At 43.0% G+C, this 12,845-nt stretch overlaps 1 protein-coding gene across 3 annotated transcripts in view; it reads right to left on the reverse strand.

Moving 5' to 3' along the window:
* Positions 1–704: 704 nt before the first annotated feature.
* SNCAIP (synuclein, alpha interacting protein) overlaps positions 705–12,845 on the reverse strand; it is a 142,636-nt gene continuing 130,495 nt past the window's right edge. For 2 of the 3 annotated variants that reach the window (XM_005857123.2, XM_014542017.1), the window contains exons 9-12: positions 12,394–12,486; positions 10,737–11,805; positions 9,422–9,492; positions 705–1,243 (exon numbers count right to left, since the gene is read on the reverse strand). In XM_005857123.2, coding sequence (XP_005857185.1) covers positions 1,159–1,243; positions 9,422–9,492; positions 10,737–11,805; positions 12,394–12,486 — 1,318 coding nt within the window. In that variant the 3' untranslated portion in view covers positions 705–1,158. The remainder of the gene's footprint in view (positions 1,244–9,421; positions 9,493–10,736; positions 11,806–12,393; positions 12,487–12,845) is intronic. The other variant, XM_005857122.2, reaches the window with a different exon arrangement.

A 12,845-nucleotide genomic window follows, 5' to 3' on the forward strand; every position in this document is an offset into this window, starting at 1 on the left:
GTCTGCACGCAAGTGAGGTTGGTGCATAAAAGACACTTAAATATTAGCTCCTTCTTCCTACCTCATTGCATCTCAAGTTTTTCAGATGGCCCACATATGCAAAATGACCTCTTAATTTGGTCCCTTGCATTATTTTGTCCGCAGGATACAGAATGCTCCACATTTGACTGCAGTGACATTGCTAGTAACTGTTTATTCATGGCATACACTGCTCCTTCCTACTGGTAAGAATATATTGCACATTAATACTAAAATCTGACAGGGCTTCTTGTAGGCAGGCTCTGCCAACACGTTGCAAATAAAACTTTTGAAGTTTCAACAGAAATATATTTTTACGTGATAGGATGAAATCTCATGGAACTTACTGCTTCCATCCATGAACTGAAAAAGCAACATCAATAGGGCTGTTATAAACTCAGGCTCCACGCTGTCTCCTAAAGGGATTAGACTGGCTTCATAATGTGCGAGAGGCAGAAAAAAAAAGCGACCCAAGAAGGGGCTAAATCCTCAGTTGTCATTAGTATTTTCTCATGTCAACGCTGCGATTTGAACAGACAGAGGAATTGACTTATTTTATATACTTGTCTGATCCTTTAGTACTTAATGAAAACTAGAATGTTTTATTTGATCCCTGTGGGAACACAGCTAAACTGGGCAGTTTGTTCCTGAAATAAAATAGCAGCAATCAAAATACTCTCAGAGTCCCTTAGAAATCAGTTCAGAGATTTATTAGAAAGTAGGTGTCCCCAGCTTATAGGTGGCTGTTAACATTGTTTTATTTCCTTTACACAAAAAGTAGAAATGCCAGAAAAACGTTCTTGACAGAAAACAATACCACTGGCCTGGTCTCATTGAGATGCCGAGCCCAAACTGCCCATATTATGGAGAAAGGGAAGTTCAATCAACATTAGCAAACACTCATGCAATTGATGAAATACAAACTGGCGTCAGTGGCTTGGTGAATGTCTCTTTAAAAACAAGTTATATATACAAATATCACCCCCCAAAATGAGTCTTCTATAGGTGACCACTATAGATTTAAGGCATCCTGATACTCTGTTCTGCTGCTGGCGAGGCATTGTTCCCATGGTTCTATTTCCACAGAGGAGAGTCCAGTTTCCAATGGTGTCCAGAGGGCAGCGATGGTAAAAAAGTGATTTACAAGAAGAGTTCTTTTGGCTCTGGCTCAGCAATGTGCTTTATGCTGTAGGATTTCTTCATTCTCCTATTGATGTCATTATGCCTAAGCAGAAGAGAAACCACGAGGCCAAAATTAGATAAAACGACGGTCAAGTTACAAGACAATACCACTAACCAATTCACCAAAAATGGAAGTTATCCTCACACAAACCACACTGAAGAACACTTCATTCTAGTGGGCAAATTATTCTCTTTTCATATAAACCACTCTTTGAAAAATAAGTAAAAAACATGTCATAACACACGGAGTGAACACTTTTAAATTCTCAATTCCAACTGCTGATTGGAATCCAGGTGAAATTCTATAGTCAAGTGAATTTTATCACAAACAAAATAGAAAGTATGTATAATACTGCTAATTTAGTGGAAACATGAAATATTTATATTTTATTTACATGGGTTCACTGGTGACACCTTTTATTCTCCAATAAGCTTAATAGCTTCTTGTTGTTGAGGTTAATCCTCACCTGAGGATATTTTTCCATTCATTTTTAGAGAGAGTGGAAGGGGCGGGGAGAGACAGTGAGAGAGAAACAACGATGTGACAAAGACACATTGATTGGTTGCCTCCAGCAGGTGCCCCAGCCAGCCAGGATGAAGTCTGCAACCCAGGTGCATGCCCTTGATTGGAATCAAACTCACAACCCTTCAGATTATGGGCTGACGCTCTATCCACTGAGCAAACTGGCTAGGGCAATTTAAAGTTATTAATCATTTAAAGAAGATGCTTTTTCTGTGGGTGTGTGATTACTGAGTAGTATATGTTAGAAGAACACAACTAGGTAAATCTATAGGGAAAAGAAGAAACTAGGGAACAATAATGCTGTTTTCCCCTCAATACTTGATACCTAGTAAGTCTGTGCAAAGAAGTACCAGCTGAACACTTGGAACAGCTTTGTTTTTTTAGGTGAATTGCCCTCTGGGTACATGCATTCATTTTCATGGGATATTAGTCCCATCCTCGGGATAAAATCTTCCAGAAAGGAGTGATCTCTTGAGAGCCAGAAAGCCTCCATATTACCAATTCCTCCTTGTTGCTACATCAGACAAAAACAAACTCTCTCTGGTAATAATGGTCCTTGCTAACAAGAGTACATAATTGGATGGAGAACCCCAACTGTGGTCTTATAGTCTCAAAATCATGTATTATTATTATTTTTTATCCTCACCCAAGGCTATTTTTCCATTGATTTTTAGAGAGAGTGGAAGAGCAAAGGAAATACAATTTTTATCCTCACCCAAGGCTATTTTTCCACTGATTTTTAGAGAGAGTGGAAGAGCAAAGGAAATACAGAGAGAAATATTGATGTGAGAGAAACATCAATTGGTTGCCTCCTGCATGAACCCTGACCAGGGCCCAGGCTGGGGAGGAGCCTGCAAATGAGGTACGTGCCCACCGGAATCAAACTCAGGACCCTTCAGTCCGCAGCCCAACACTCTATTCACTGAGCCAGACCAAGGCTAGGGCATATTCTTAGTGCTTTAATAAGTACTTGATTATTGTCACAATATGAAAGATGTAATTCTTAATTTTATGTATTCCTCTGAATAGAACTACAGAGAGTTGTCCATGGGTAAGAAAGTGAGAAGGAAAAACCCAGCTGGTTGAAAGATATTCTAAGGACTTCCAACTAAACATGGTGGATTAAATACACATTTTCTTACAAAACAAAGGTACATTAAAAAAGGAAAGACATAAAAAAAGGCATAAACCTAAATGAATAAAGGTAATGGGAGAGGAGATGATATCAAACAAAAATGCCAATAATATTTCAGAAACAGGAAGGAGAATAGACAGGTGTAGTATTTCTGCTTTAGTATAAGAGACACTGTGGTCAAAAACACTAAAAAGAACACTTTCTGCAAGACAAATCCAGAATGATTAGAGCTGAATATACACCCAGAAAAATGTTAATTTGAGGCATTTATCTGAATAATATCAGGCTAATTCAAGCATCTCTGAACCCTTCAATTACTCAGTCCTTAATTACCAGTATTCTAAAGAACAAAAGTATTTCAGTAATTCTAGCATGAATTATTCAGATAATTTGCTGGTCCTTGATTTCATTTTTGGATGTAAAATCACATTCTCAGTGCCCAAAATTGGAAAGAAGAAAAGGGCTTGAATTTAAATCACAGTTTTTCATGTACTTGAATTTGCTGACTACATGTTCCATAGCCCAGACAGCAACTTAGAGGGTTAGTCTTACATGGTCCACGGGCATGCGTTACATTTCCACTGATAACCAAAATAGGGGACCGTTGCTACTTTTGTGGCCCCCTTCCCAGCTTTAGTGAGAGAGCATATCTACAAATTCCAGCTACTAAAAAATGGGGTTCTGGTTCAAAGAATGAAAACCCAAGTACCCAAACCAACACTCCCTGTTGGTAGGTGGACTTGCAATCAGAAGGCCTAGCTTTAAACAGAGCACACCACTCTTTCCGTGAGATGACAGCCTCAGTCCTTCTGTTTTACTCCGCTTTTGCCCTCTTCTTCCATTTCTTATGAGATGACAGCCTCAGTCCTGTTTTACTCCGCTTTTGCCCTCTTCTTCCATTTCTTCCCACTAGCTCTCCCTCTCTCCAAATATGTATGAAGTTCCTAGCGTGTGCCAGCCACCATGCTGGACACTTGGAATACATCTGGGGATGTGATAGTGCCATCAGGGTCACTGTTCTCATGAAGTTCTTAGACCTTTCATGGAAGTCACCATTTTTAATGGTATCCTCTTTGAATTCTCTCTTGATTGTGATCTCGCTGAATGAAGGGACCATGCCTTACTGTGGCACAGCAAAATGCATGGCTTAGACCTGACGATGTTGTTAAATGAGTGCGCTGGCAACTCAGTAACATCCCGTATCTGCACTGATCTCTGCGTGGGAAGGAAAATCCCAAGTGACTGTGGTTGGAGCAGGGATGCTTGGTGGAGGTATTGGATGCTGCTGAGTAAAGTCTCTGTCTGGTACTTTTAAACCTCATGTAACTTGCTGATTCTTTAAAACTCCAGCCTTAAGAGAGTTTACAGACAGGCACTGCCCTCTTAGCGTGCAAGGATATCTTAGCTGTGGCAGACATGGTACCGTGAGGATTCATACTAGAACGTGTCCCTTTTGGAGTTACACAGTTCAAAACCGGACCCTGGGGGAGTGAGGCAAGGAGAGTGGAGTTGGGTGAAGGGAGTTTTGTTCTTAAGTTGTGTGACTTCACTGAAACCAGGATTAGCATGCTGGAAGAAATGTATTTCCGTTGGGATTTTAGTTTCCAAGGCAGGTCTCCCCCTGCCCTCCTACCTATAGTTCATGATTGTTCCGCATGTTCATTCCTTGCCTTCCGAAGGCAGTGCTTGAAGACAGAACATAGGATCTTCATTGTAATAGCTTTTTTTCTTTTTCCTATGTCTCAACTCATCCTACTTTTATATGAAACTCACTGCCTTTCTGTGTCGGAATATGCTTTCTCCTTTTCCCAGGGGGCGCAAGGAGCTTATGAAAAGAAGCTGCATTTGTGAATCATGCTCTCATCAATCGTGAGAGCTCTGGCAGCTTTCAGAAAGCGTCTGCTACATTGTGCTTGGATGCTGGAAAGATCCAGTCATTTTAACCATTCCCCATAACATGGACATTTCTCTCTACACAGAATATCCTACTGGGCAACAGCCAACGGCAATGTACAGCTGTGGCTCCTTTCAGAGGAGATCCTGTCAATTAATGGAGTCAGGAGGAATGGTTCAAGATTGGGCTCTCCTTCCTTCCTCCAAGTCATATGGACAAAGCTTCAGTGTGAAATGCAGGTTTTCTCTTGGAATCAAATTTGAACCCTAGGGAGGCAGAGATGGGGGTGGGAGGGACAAGAGTTGTGCAGGGAACACGGAACACTGGGGAACTTGGGGAGGTGTAGAAAGGAAGGAGACCAGATAGGATTTGGGGTGGGGGTGGGGGGGTTCTGGAGCAAAGATGATTGATCACCTCAAGTCAGGAATCAACTCCTCCTGACTGACTGGCTCTGGACCCAGAGCTAGTATATTAGAAATGAAAAACACACACAAATACTTCAGATGAAGCTTAGAATTAGAAACTATAGTGTGTTTTTTTTAGCAGAAAGTCTAATGTCTGTATGTGTTACAAAATACCCTTTTAGTAATAGCACTTGAACAAACTTTCCTAAACGGTTACATTGGGAAGATTCTGTCTGCTTTCCCGGGTGCGCTCTAGAACTATGCAATCAACACATACTCAGAGAGCCTGGAAACGTACCCATGGCTACTTATATAATCATCCCCGACAAGGATCCTTAAAAAGCATATGGGTTAAAAATAAATACTTCCAGGTCAAACACTTAAGGAAAGATTAAAATGTGGTCACTGTATTATATCCAGAGACATTATGGCAAAGATGCACTTGCTCAGTAGGATCAGGGATTCCTTTCTGGGCCGAATGCGTGTTTCCATCGGGATCTGGAAATGCTGCTCAGTGGGGCTGAGGGTCAGGTTTAAGCAAGGGCCTCACCTCTACATTCCCAGTGTCTTCCATATCTCTGTTCATTTTGCTGTTTAGAATGATATTCTGATATTATAACAACAAGGACAGAAACGTGTGTGTGTGTGTGTGTGTGTGTGTATGCACATGCTTGCCAGCCAACTGGTGGGGGTGGGCACCCTGAACTCATCTCCTGTTGGGCACAGCAGACGACCACTGCCACACACACTCGTTATCTCAGGCCAAACATATCACTCTGTTTGGTGTGGTTGCTGAACGACCTTGGTATTTGATGCCAGCTCTTGGCTCTACATGTGTAATTCTGAGTATGGCTAATTCCTTCATAGTAAAATCCACACTTATGGTGTTTATTGCTTACTGTCTTAAAGGAGAGTATATTCTCAAGTTGGTCCTAGGATCAGGAGTCTCCTGATGTTCACCCCTCAGGGCACAGTGCCACCGTGGTCAGAGACAGTGTGACTGGTAGTGGTCAAGGGTTAATGCCCTCTGCCCATTCATAACTGGAACCAATACTCATTTCATTTGCTACAGATCTCAGATAGACTTAAACTCTGGGAAATGGATGGCTTATTGACATTTTAAGACAAGTAATTGCAAACATTCCCTTGGAGTTGTAATAACTCAAAACCAATTTGTCCTTTGTAATAAAAAGTAGAGATAAATCTGACTGTTATAAACAAAGTCATCCTCTGCAGTTGAAACACACTGGGAAAGCTGTTCAAAGTAATAGAGTTGAATCTAATTTTAAAAGGCACTGAAAAGAAATTTAGATTCTTTCTATCAAGCTGTGACCAATTTAGAAAAATAAATAGCAAACAGAACCCCCTCACAGTGCTGACATTCTTTAAAATGTTGCATTTATTGCCCCTATTTTTTTATTTACCAGGAAAAATAAAAATTTCTCTGGAACTGAAATGTAATTCCAGTGTATGCCTGGAAATGGGGCCCACTGCCTCACCCTTCCGCCCAGGGCTATACTGACAGGGCCATTCAGTGCCATAATGTGTGGAGCCAAAGCTAACCCACTGACTGCCATTGGTTTCCAAAGTTATATGATCCTAGCAATCCTGCTACCTGAGAGGGGCCATCTGGCCTTCAAGCAAGTTCTAGGGACAAGATGTAAAGCCATCACTGATGGATGAACACCTGGGTTCCTTTCCTTCTTGCATCTTTCTATGGGATGCTTTCTCTGTGGGCCTCACAGGCAAACACAGGCAAAATGAAGCAGGCACTAGTTGATTAGGTGTTTTTCATGCCCATGTTCCCATGCTAGTCTTAATTTCTCAGAGGAATCCTTATTTCAACTAGAGATTCCCATCCTTCCTGGGGTGGTTGTCTCTGCCTCTGGGTGATTATGAGTGAAAGAGAGAAATCTCCCCTCTCCGGCATGAACAAAGCAGTCAAACTAAAAACTTAATAAAGTGCAGGTTAATTTATAAGGCAGGGATGGAAATGGCCAGGATGCTTATTTAAATACAATGAATATGTTTACTTTTGGATTTCTATTTATCACTGAAACCAAATTTAATTTAAAAAGCCCGGGAATCTGATAGGTTCGAAACAGCCTTCAGAAGGCTTGCTTCTTAAACTGACTAGGGAACTGTTAACCTCATGTTAGATATCCAAGTAGCCCCACAACCTCGTGCTGTGCTCTGATCTTTGTCATCTTACTATAGTACATTGTTCAGCTTCGTTCCCTTGGTTCTAGGACAGCCGTGGGCAAACTACGGCCCGCGGGCCGGATTCGGCCCATTTGAAATGAATAAAACTAACAAAAAAAAAGAGCATACCCTTTTATGTAATGATGTTTACTTTGAATTTATATTAGTTCACACAAACACTCCATCCATGCTTTTGTTCCGGCCCTCCGGTCCAGTTTAAGAACCCATTGTGGCCCTCGAGTCAAAAAGTTTGCCCACCCCTGTTCTAGGAAGACAGGATGAACTATTTCTGGCAGGAGAATCTACTGTGATACTGTCTTTTTTTCCAGGTGCTGAAGAAGCCTGGAAGCAATGAGGGGTCCTCTCCAGCCCCCTACCCACAGGAGTTGGTCAGTCTTTGTACTTCATTCCCTCAGGGTATCATTGGGGACTTCTGTTCAAGGACAAAAACAGAATTTTCTAGGCACCAGAAGACACACCCAACCTACGATGGGGGCAGAGAAGGTATGTGGGTGGGAAAGGTAGGTTGGGAGAAACAGAAGTGCCAATCGCAATGCCTGGGAAGGGAGCTGATATTTTTCCTGTTCTCTCCCCACCTCCAGGCACTGGGCTGTCAGCACTGGCCAAGATTCCCGGCCCCTGTGTGGCCAAAGCAGCCCAGACGTAGGCAACATGTGAGCCTGCCCCAAGCAGAACTCTGGTGACCAGTAAATGCTGAACATTCAAGGCACTTCCTTCAATTTACTGAATTAATGAGACCCCTAGGGGCACCCACTAAAATTACTGCGATGTACTAGCCTGAATAGAGACCTGGAGAAGATTACATTTGATTTAGAGGAGGGGAGGGAAGGAGAGTGACATTTCTCTCAGTATTCGGAACTAAAATTCATACCCACAACACACACACACACACACACACACACACTCACTCACACAAACATTTTGGAGGATTTTGGAAGAGGGCTAAAAGGTGTGTCATACTTTTAATTTAAATTAAATTTTAAATTAAATGATTTGTTTAATTTAATTTAAATGATTTAAAAGTGACAGTCTCCCTTTAAAATGGGTTTGGGTTTAACTCCTCTGAAATAAACCAGTTAGGGCACTGCCTGCATTGACTCCCCTCCACTGCTCTCCTTATCTTGCCCCCTGTCCCCCACCTTGTCAGGGAGGAATGCATATCCCTCCCCCAGGAAGATGAAACAAAGCTAGGCTATGGGAGGACTCTGCCCAAGGAGCAGTCCAGCCACCTGTGACCTTCAACATGACCCTTTTATGCACAGTCCATGCATTTCGACTTGTAACGGTTTTGTTTGAGAAAGAGACCAGCTTACTGACTGGCACTGTGGTTCCGAATGCTACACTGGAGCAATTTCAGAATGGCAGGGCCCGGCTGCTCCCAGGGGCAGCAGAATAGTGATGAAATGAGCTTTCCGTCTATGATCAACAATGAAAGAAACCCTCAGCTCTGCTTCAAAGTTCTGATTCTGATTGGAGGTTGACTCATTTTACCCATGACAGGAAATTTAATTTCTATACCTACTTGGTACTTGACTCCATGAAAACAAAGACTGAAAACCAAAGTCAACTGGGAAACACAGCATGTTTGTGAGCGGAGTAGACTCCTGGGCCCTCTGCTGCTGGAATGAAGCCCCTCCTACAGGGCACTTGCTTCCTCTCTAAGGGCCAGTTACAAGTCTGCCTGCTTCTATTCGGGGGAAGGGCTATAGGTTTCTTCTTCCTTTGTGTCAGCCCTGCTAAGTGGCTCCAGGGCCATGATTTAAAAGGTCATGCAGCCTGGCTAGCATAGCTCAGTGGTTGAGCATCAACCTGTGAACCAGGAGGTCACTGTTTGATTCCCGGTCAGGGCACATGCCTGCGTTGTGGTCTTGATCCCCAGTAGGGGGCGTGCAGGAGGCATCCAATTAATGATTCTCTCTCCCTCTCCCTTCCTCTCTGAAATCAATAAAAATATATTTAAAAAATAAATAGAAAAGAAAAGGTCATGCAATTCAAAGCGAAGGCATGGCACCCCTGTGCTATGCATCCCCTACCCCACATACCGTGCGCAGTTTTGCAGATGCTCTTCAGTCAGCGTGTTAGAGGGAAGGCTGATGCAGCTGCTGGCCTTCTCCTAGAGGTGCAATTAAACATCATCTGAAAACATGCAGCAAGCTCAGCACATGCAAGTCTCAATGAACGGGAGGCATGCAGGGGAGAGAGCAGACTAGAAGCCTTGTGTGCACTTTAAGGAGCTGGTGGTGGTGGTGGTGGTGGGGAACTGTTGAGAAAATCCTTGTACTCCTGAGCAAGAGAACCCGTTCAGTTACTTGGAATAGTTTTATCTGAGCAATGTATGTTTGCTCATATTTAACCCCAAGGGCCTGGTTTTTGGGGTACAAGTGTGACTCTTCTAGAGGAAACAGATACAGCTGAAGTTCTTTATAATGAAGGCAATTCACGATGGAAACCAATTGGGGTTTATTTAATTAGAGAGATAGTAACTAAAACTTGATGTTGCTATCGCAAAAAGAATTAGACAGTTCTGAGTCCTGGCTGGGAGTTTACCTTGTACCAAATAATAAATCATGTGGGTGTGACTCTCTAGATTGCATGATGGATATTCTGGGTCCTTCCATTCCTGAGTTTTGCATTTTGGCTGCCATACCATTTCTGAGGGCATGGCGTGCACAGAGCATGCTGGAAACATTGCCTAAAAAGATGCTCGTGTTTCTTATTCACTGGATTTAAACCACAGATTATAGTGCATGGTTTTCCAACAAATGCAATTATAAAACGTAGTTCGTGGCTCACTCTGCCACCCCCTGTGTGCTGGCAAGCACTCAGCTGCTCCGGCCTTCTGATCCACACGCAGCGGCCCGCATCATACAATGCCAACGTGGAGGTCCCTGTGGTGTATTTATTTTAAAGATCACTCCAGTGTTCAAGAGTTAAGTCTTTAGAAATAGAGTTTCTATTTATGCGCTCTTTAATTGGGCTTGGGAATAAACCATCCAGTCACATGAGGAAAACAAACTCTTCCTGAGGCAGACTCCACGCCCAAGAAGGGCCTGGTTTCCCATCAACTGGTGGTCAAGGACTCCTAATACTCAAGGATCAAACTGTTTAGGGAAATTTAGAGACCAGAATGTAATTTCCTGTGATTTATTTAATCTTTCTCTCAGAGTATTATCCAGAGGAATAGCAAAGGGTCTGTTCTCTAACATATCTCATGAGAAACACATAAATTTGGCTTTCCATCCATTCCTTTGGAATTTTTCTGGGGATTACCTCAAGGCGACAAAGGTCAGCAATCTGCAATGTCAAGAATGACAAAATTCAAAGGAAAAAGAGAGATATCCTCCAAATAGCACTCACCGCCTTATTCTTTCCTTTGCTAGCAGAGCTCACGGGGTTTCCCTTGGTGTCTGTCGTCTTCCTTCCAAGTGAGGTTAAGGGCAGTGTGCAAGTCTTCAGCTGGTTGACCGCCTGATAATTATTATTATTGTTCTGGTTGCCACTGAGTGTCTCCATGATGGATCGGAAAGTCCCGAAAGGTCTTTTTAGCTGATCCCCTGATTCGCTACTTGTGGAGGTCCGCTGGAGGGTCCTGCCCTTATCTCTGTCCTTCTCTCCATTGAGTTCAAGGCCAGTTTGCTCCATCTGCACCACGGGCTCCTCAAAGGTGACTCTGAGTTTCAAGTTCTGAGATGTCCGGCGCTTGGAGGACGGAGACTTGAGGGCACTCTTGGGACTCGTGGCCACTTTCTGGGCAGCCGTGCTGTCAGGGCTGGGCAAAGTGGGGTCTCCAGAGGGCTGGTTTGGGGGAGTGGTCCCTGAGCCTGGACCATGGGATTCCAAGTCTGGTTCGCTGCTCTCTGAGGTGGGAGATGGGCTGTGGCCATCCAGAGATTTGGAGGCCTTGATCCCGAAAGGAAACCTGCGTCCTGACGCCAAGGTGTGTTTCTTGATCATCAAGTGTAAGCTTTCTGCGCTGTCTATGGCCTCCGCACTTTCCACGATGGGCTGCGGCCTGGGCCGCTCAGCCTTCCTCACGGGTGTGCTCTTGGGGTCCTCTGAGGTGTTGGAGTCTGTGTCCGACTCACTCAGTGACCGCTGCATCAGCTGCCTCAGTCGGGCTAACTTCAGTTCCCTCTTCTCCGGAGGGATCTTCTTGGAATTTCTAGAGGAAGCCTGAGTATCCTGGAATTCCAAGGACAGCTTTTCCTGGGTGCAGACATTCTCTGAGATGTCTTTCCCCAGTAACTGGCGAAGGATTCTATCTGAATCTTCATCTTTTGCTTTAGCCCTGGCCCGGCTGGATGCTGACAGGCTGGCAAGGACCTGCATCCCCTCTTGGACTCCTGGTTTGCTTTTGGCTACAGACTCATCATCGGTATCTGGGGATTTCCACTGGGACTTTCTGGAAGCGGGAGAGCATGGCGAACTGAAAAGAGGAGGAAGGACACATTGGGATGATTTCCTACTGGGTTAAAATGACTTGGCCACAAGTCATGGCATGGTCTTGACTACCACTAACAACTTACAAATCAGTAAGAATGGAATAAGAATAATCACTTAATGTTTGTTCAAAGCAATTCACAAATACTCCATAGGGGCAACCGTAACCTAAGTATGGTATGCCTCAGACCTCACACTATGACAAAATTTGTCTACTACTTTACTATTTGCACATGAATCCTGCACAGATTTTCTCAATTTATCCCATCTTCAACAACCTAATGAGCCTATATATCCTTATTCCCATTTTATAGGTGAAGAAATGAAAGACCCTGAAAGAGTAAATGACTTGTTCATAGTCATTGAACGAAGAAATGGCAGAGCAGAGACAAACCAGGTCATCTGACTCCAGGTCCAGTGCCTTTTCCCTGGATTACTGAATTCTTATTCCTCTTTATAAAGCTAAAATGTGTTCTGTTGTCATTTTCTTAAAAGACATTAAAAGGAAGTCCAAAAGAAGGCTCTGAGATTTAAGAGATGTAAGGACTCCATCCACTGATGTTCCTGGCATTACCTGGGAGAAGAAAGGAGTGACTTGCCCTCGGATCTCTGGGCCTCTAGAAGTTGCTGGAGCTGGTGTTGGAGTGTGACCCGTTCCACTGTTTGTCTGGGAAAACAGACCAAGGCAATAAACTCTCTGGTACACAGTGCCTACTATGAATCAGCAGGTGTAAAATTTTTCATGATAATTTACAATAAGTTGCTATAAATCTGAAAGCCTCATAAATGTGCATAATCTTCATCCTTACAGTTCAGAAAATTTCCCAAAGATACAATCAAAAGCACCCAAAATGAATGTAAATTTATTATTCATATGGTGGAGAACTGTAAGTAACCTAAATGCTCATCAATAAGACTGAGTAAAAAAAAAATTGTAATTATTTCTATAAAGGGAGCTATTAAAATGATAACACACTTGGATATATATTTATTTAAAATTTTAAAAAGTTTCCCTAAGAAATAATT

This window comes from Myotis brandtii, unplaced genomic scaffold (assembly GCF_000412655.1).
Source record: "Myotis brandtii unplaced genomic scaffold, ASM41265v1 scaffold1076, whole genome shotgun sequence".
Lineage (NCBI taxonomy): Eukaryota > Metazoa > Chordata > Mammalia > Chiroptera > Vespertilionidae > Myotis > Myotis brandtii.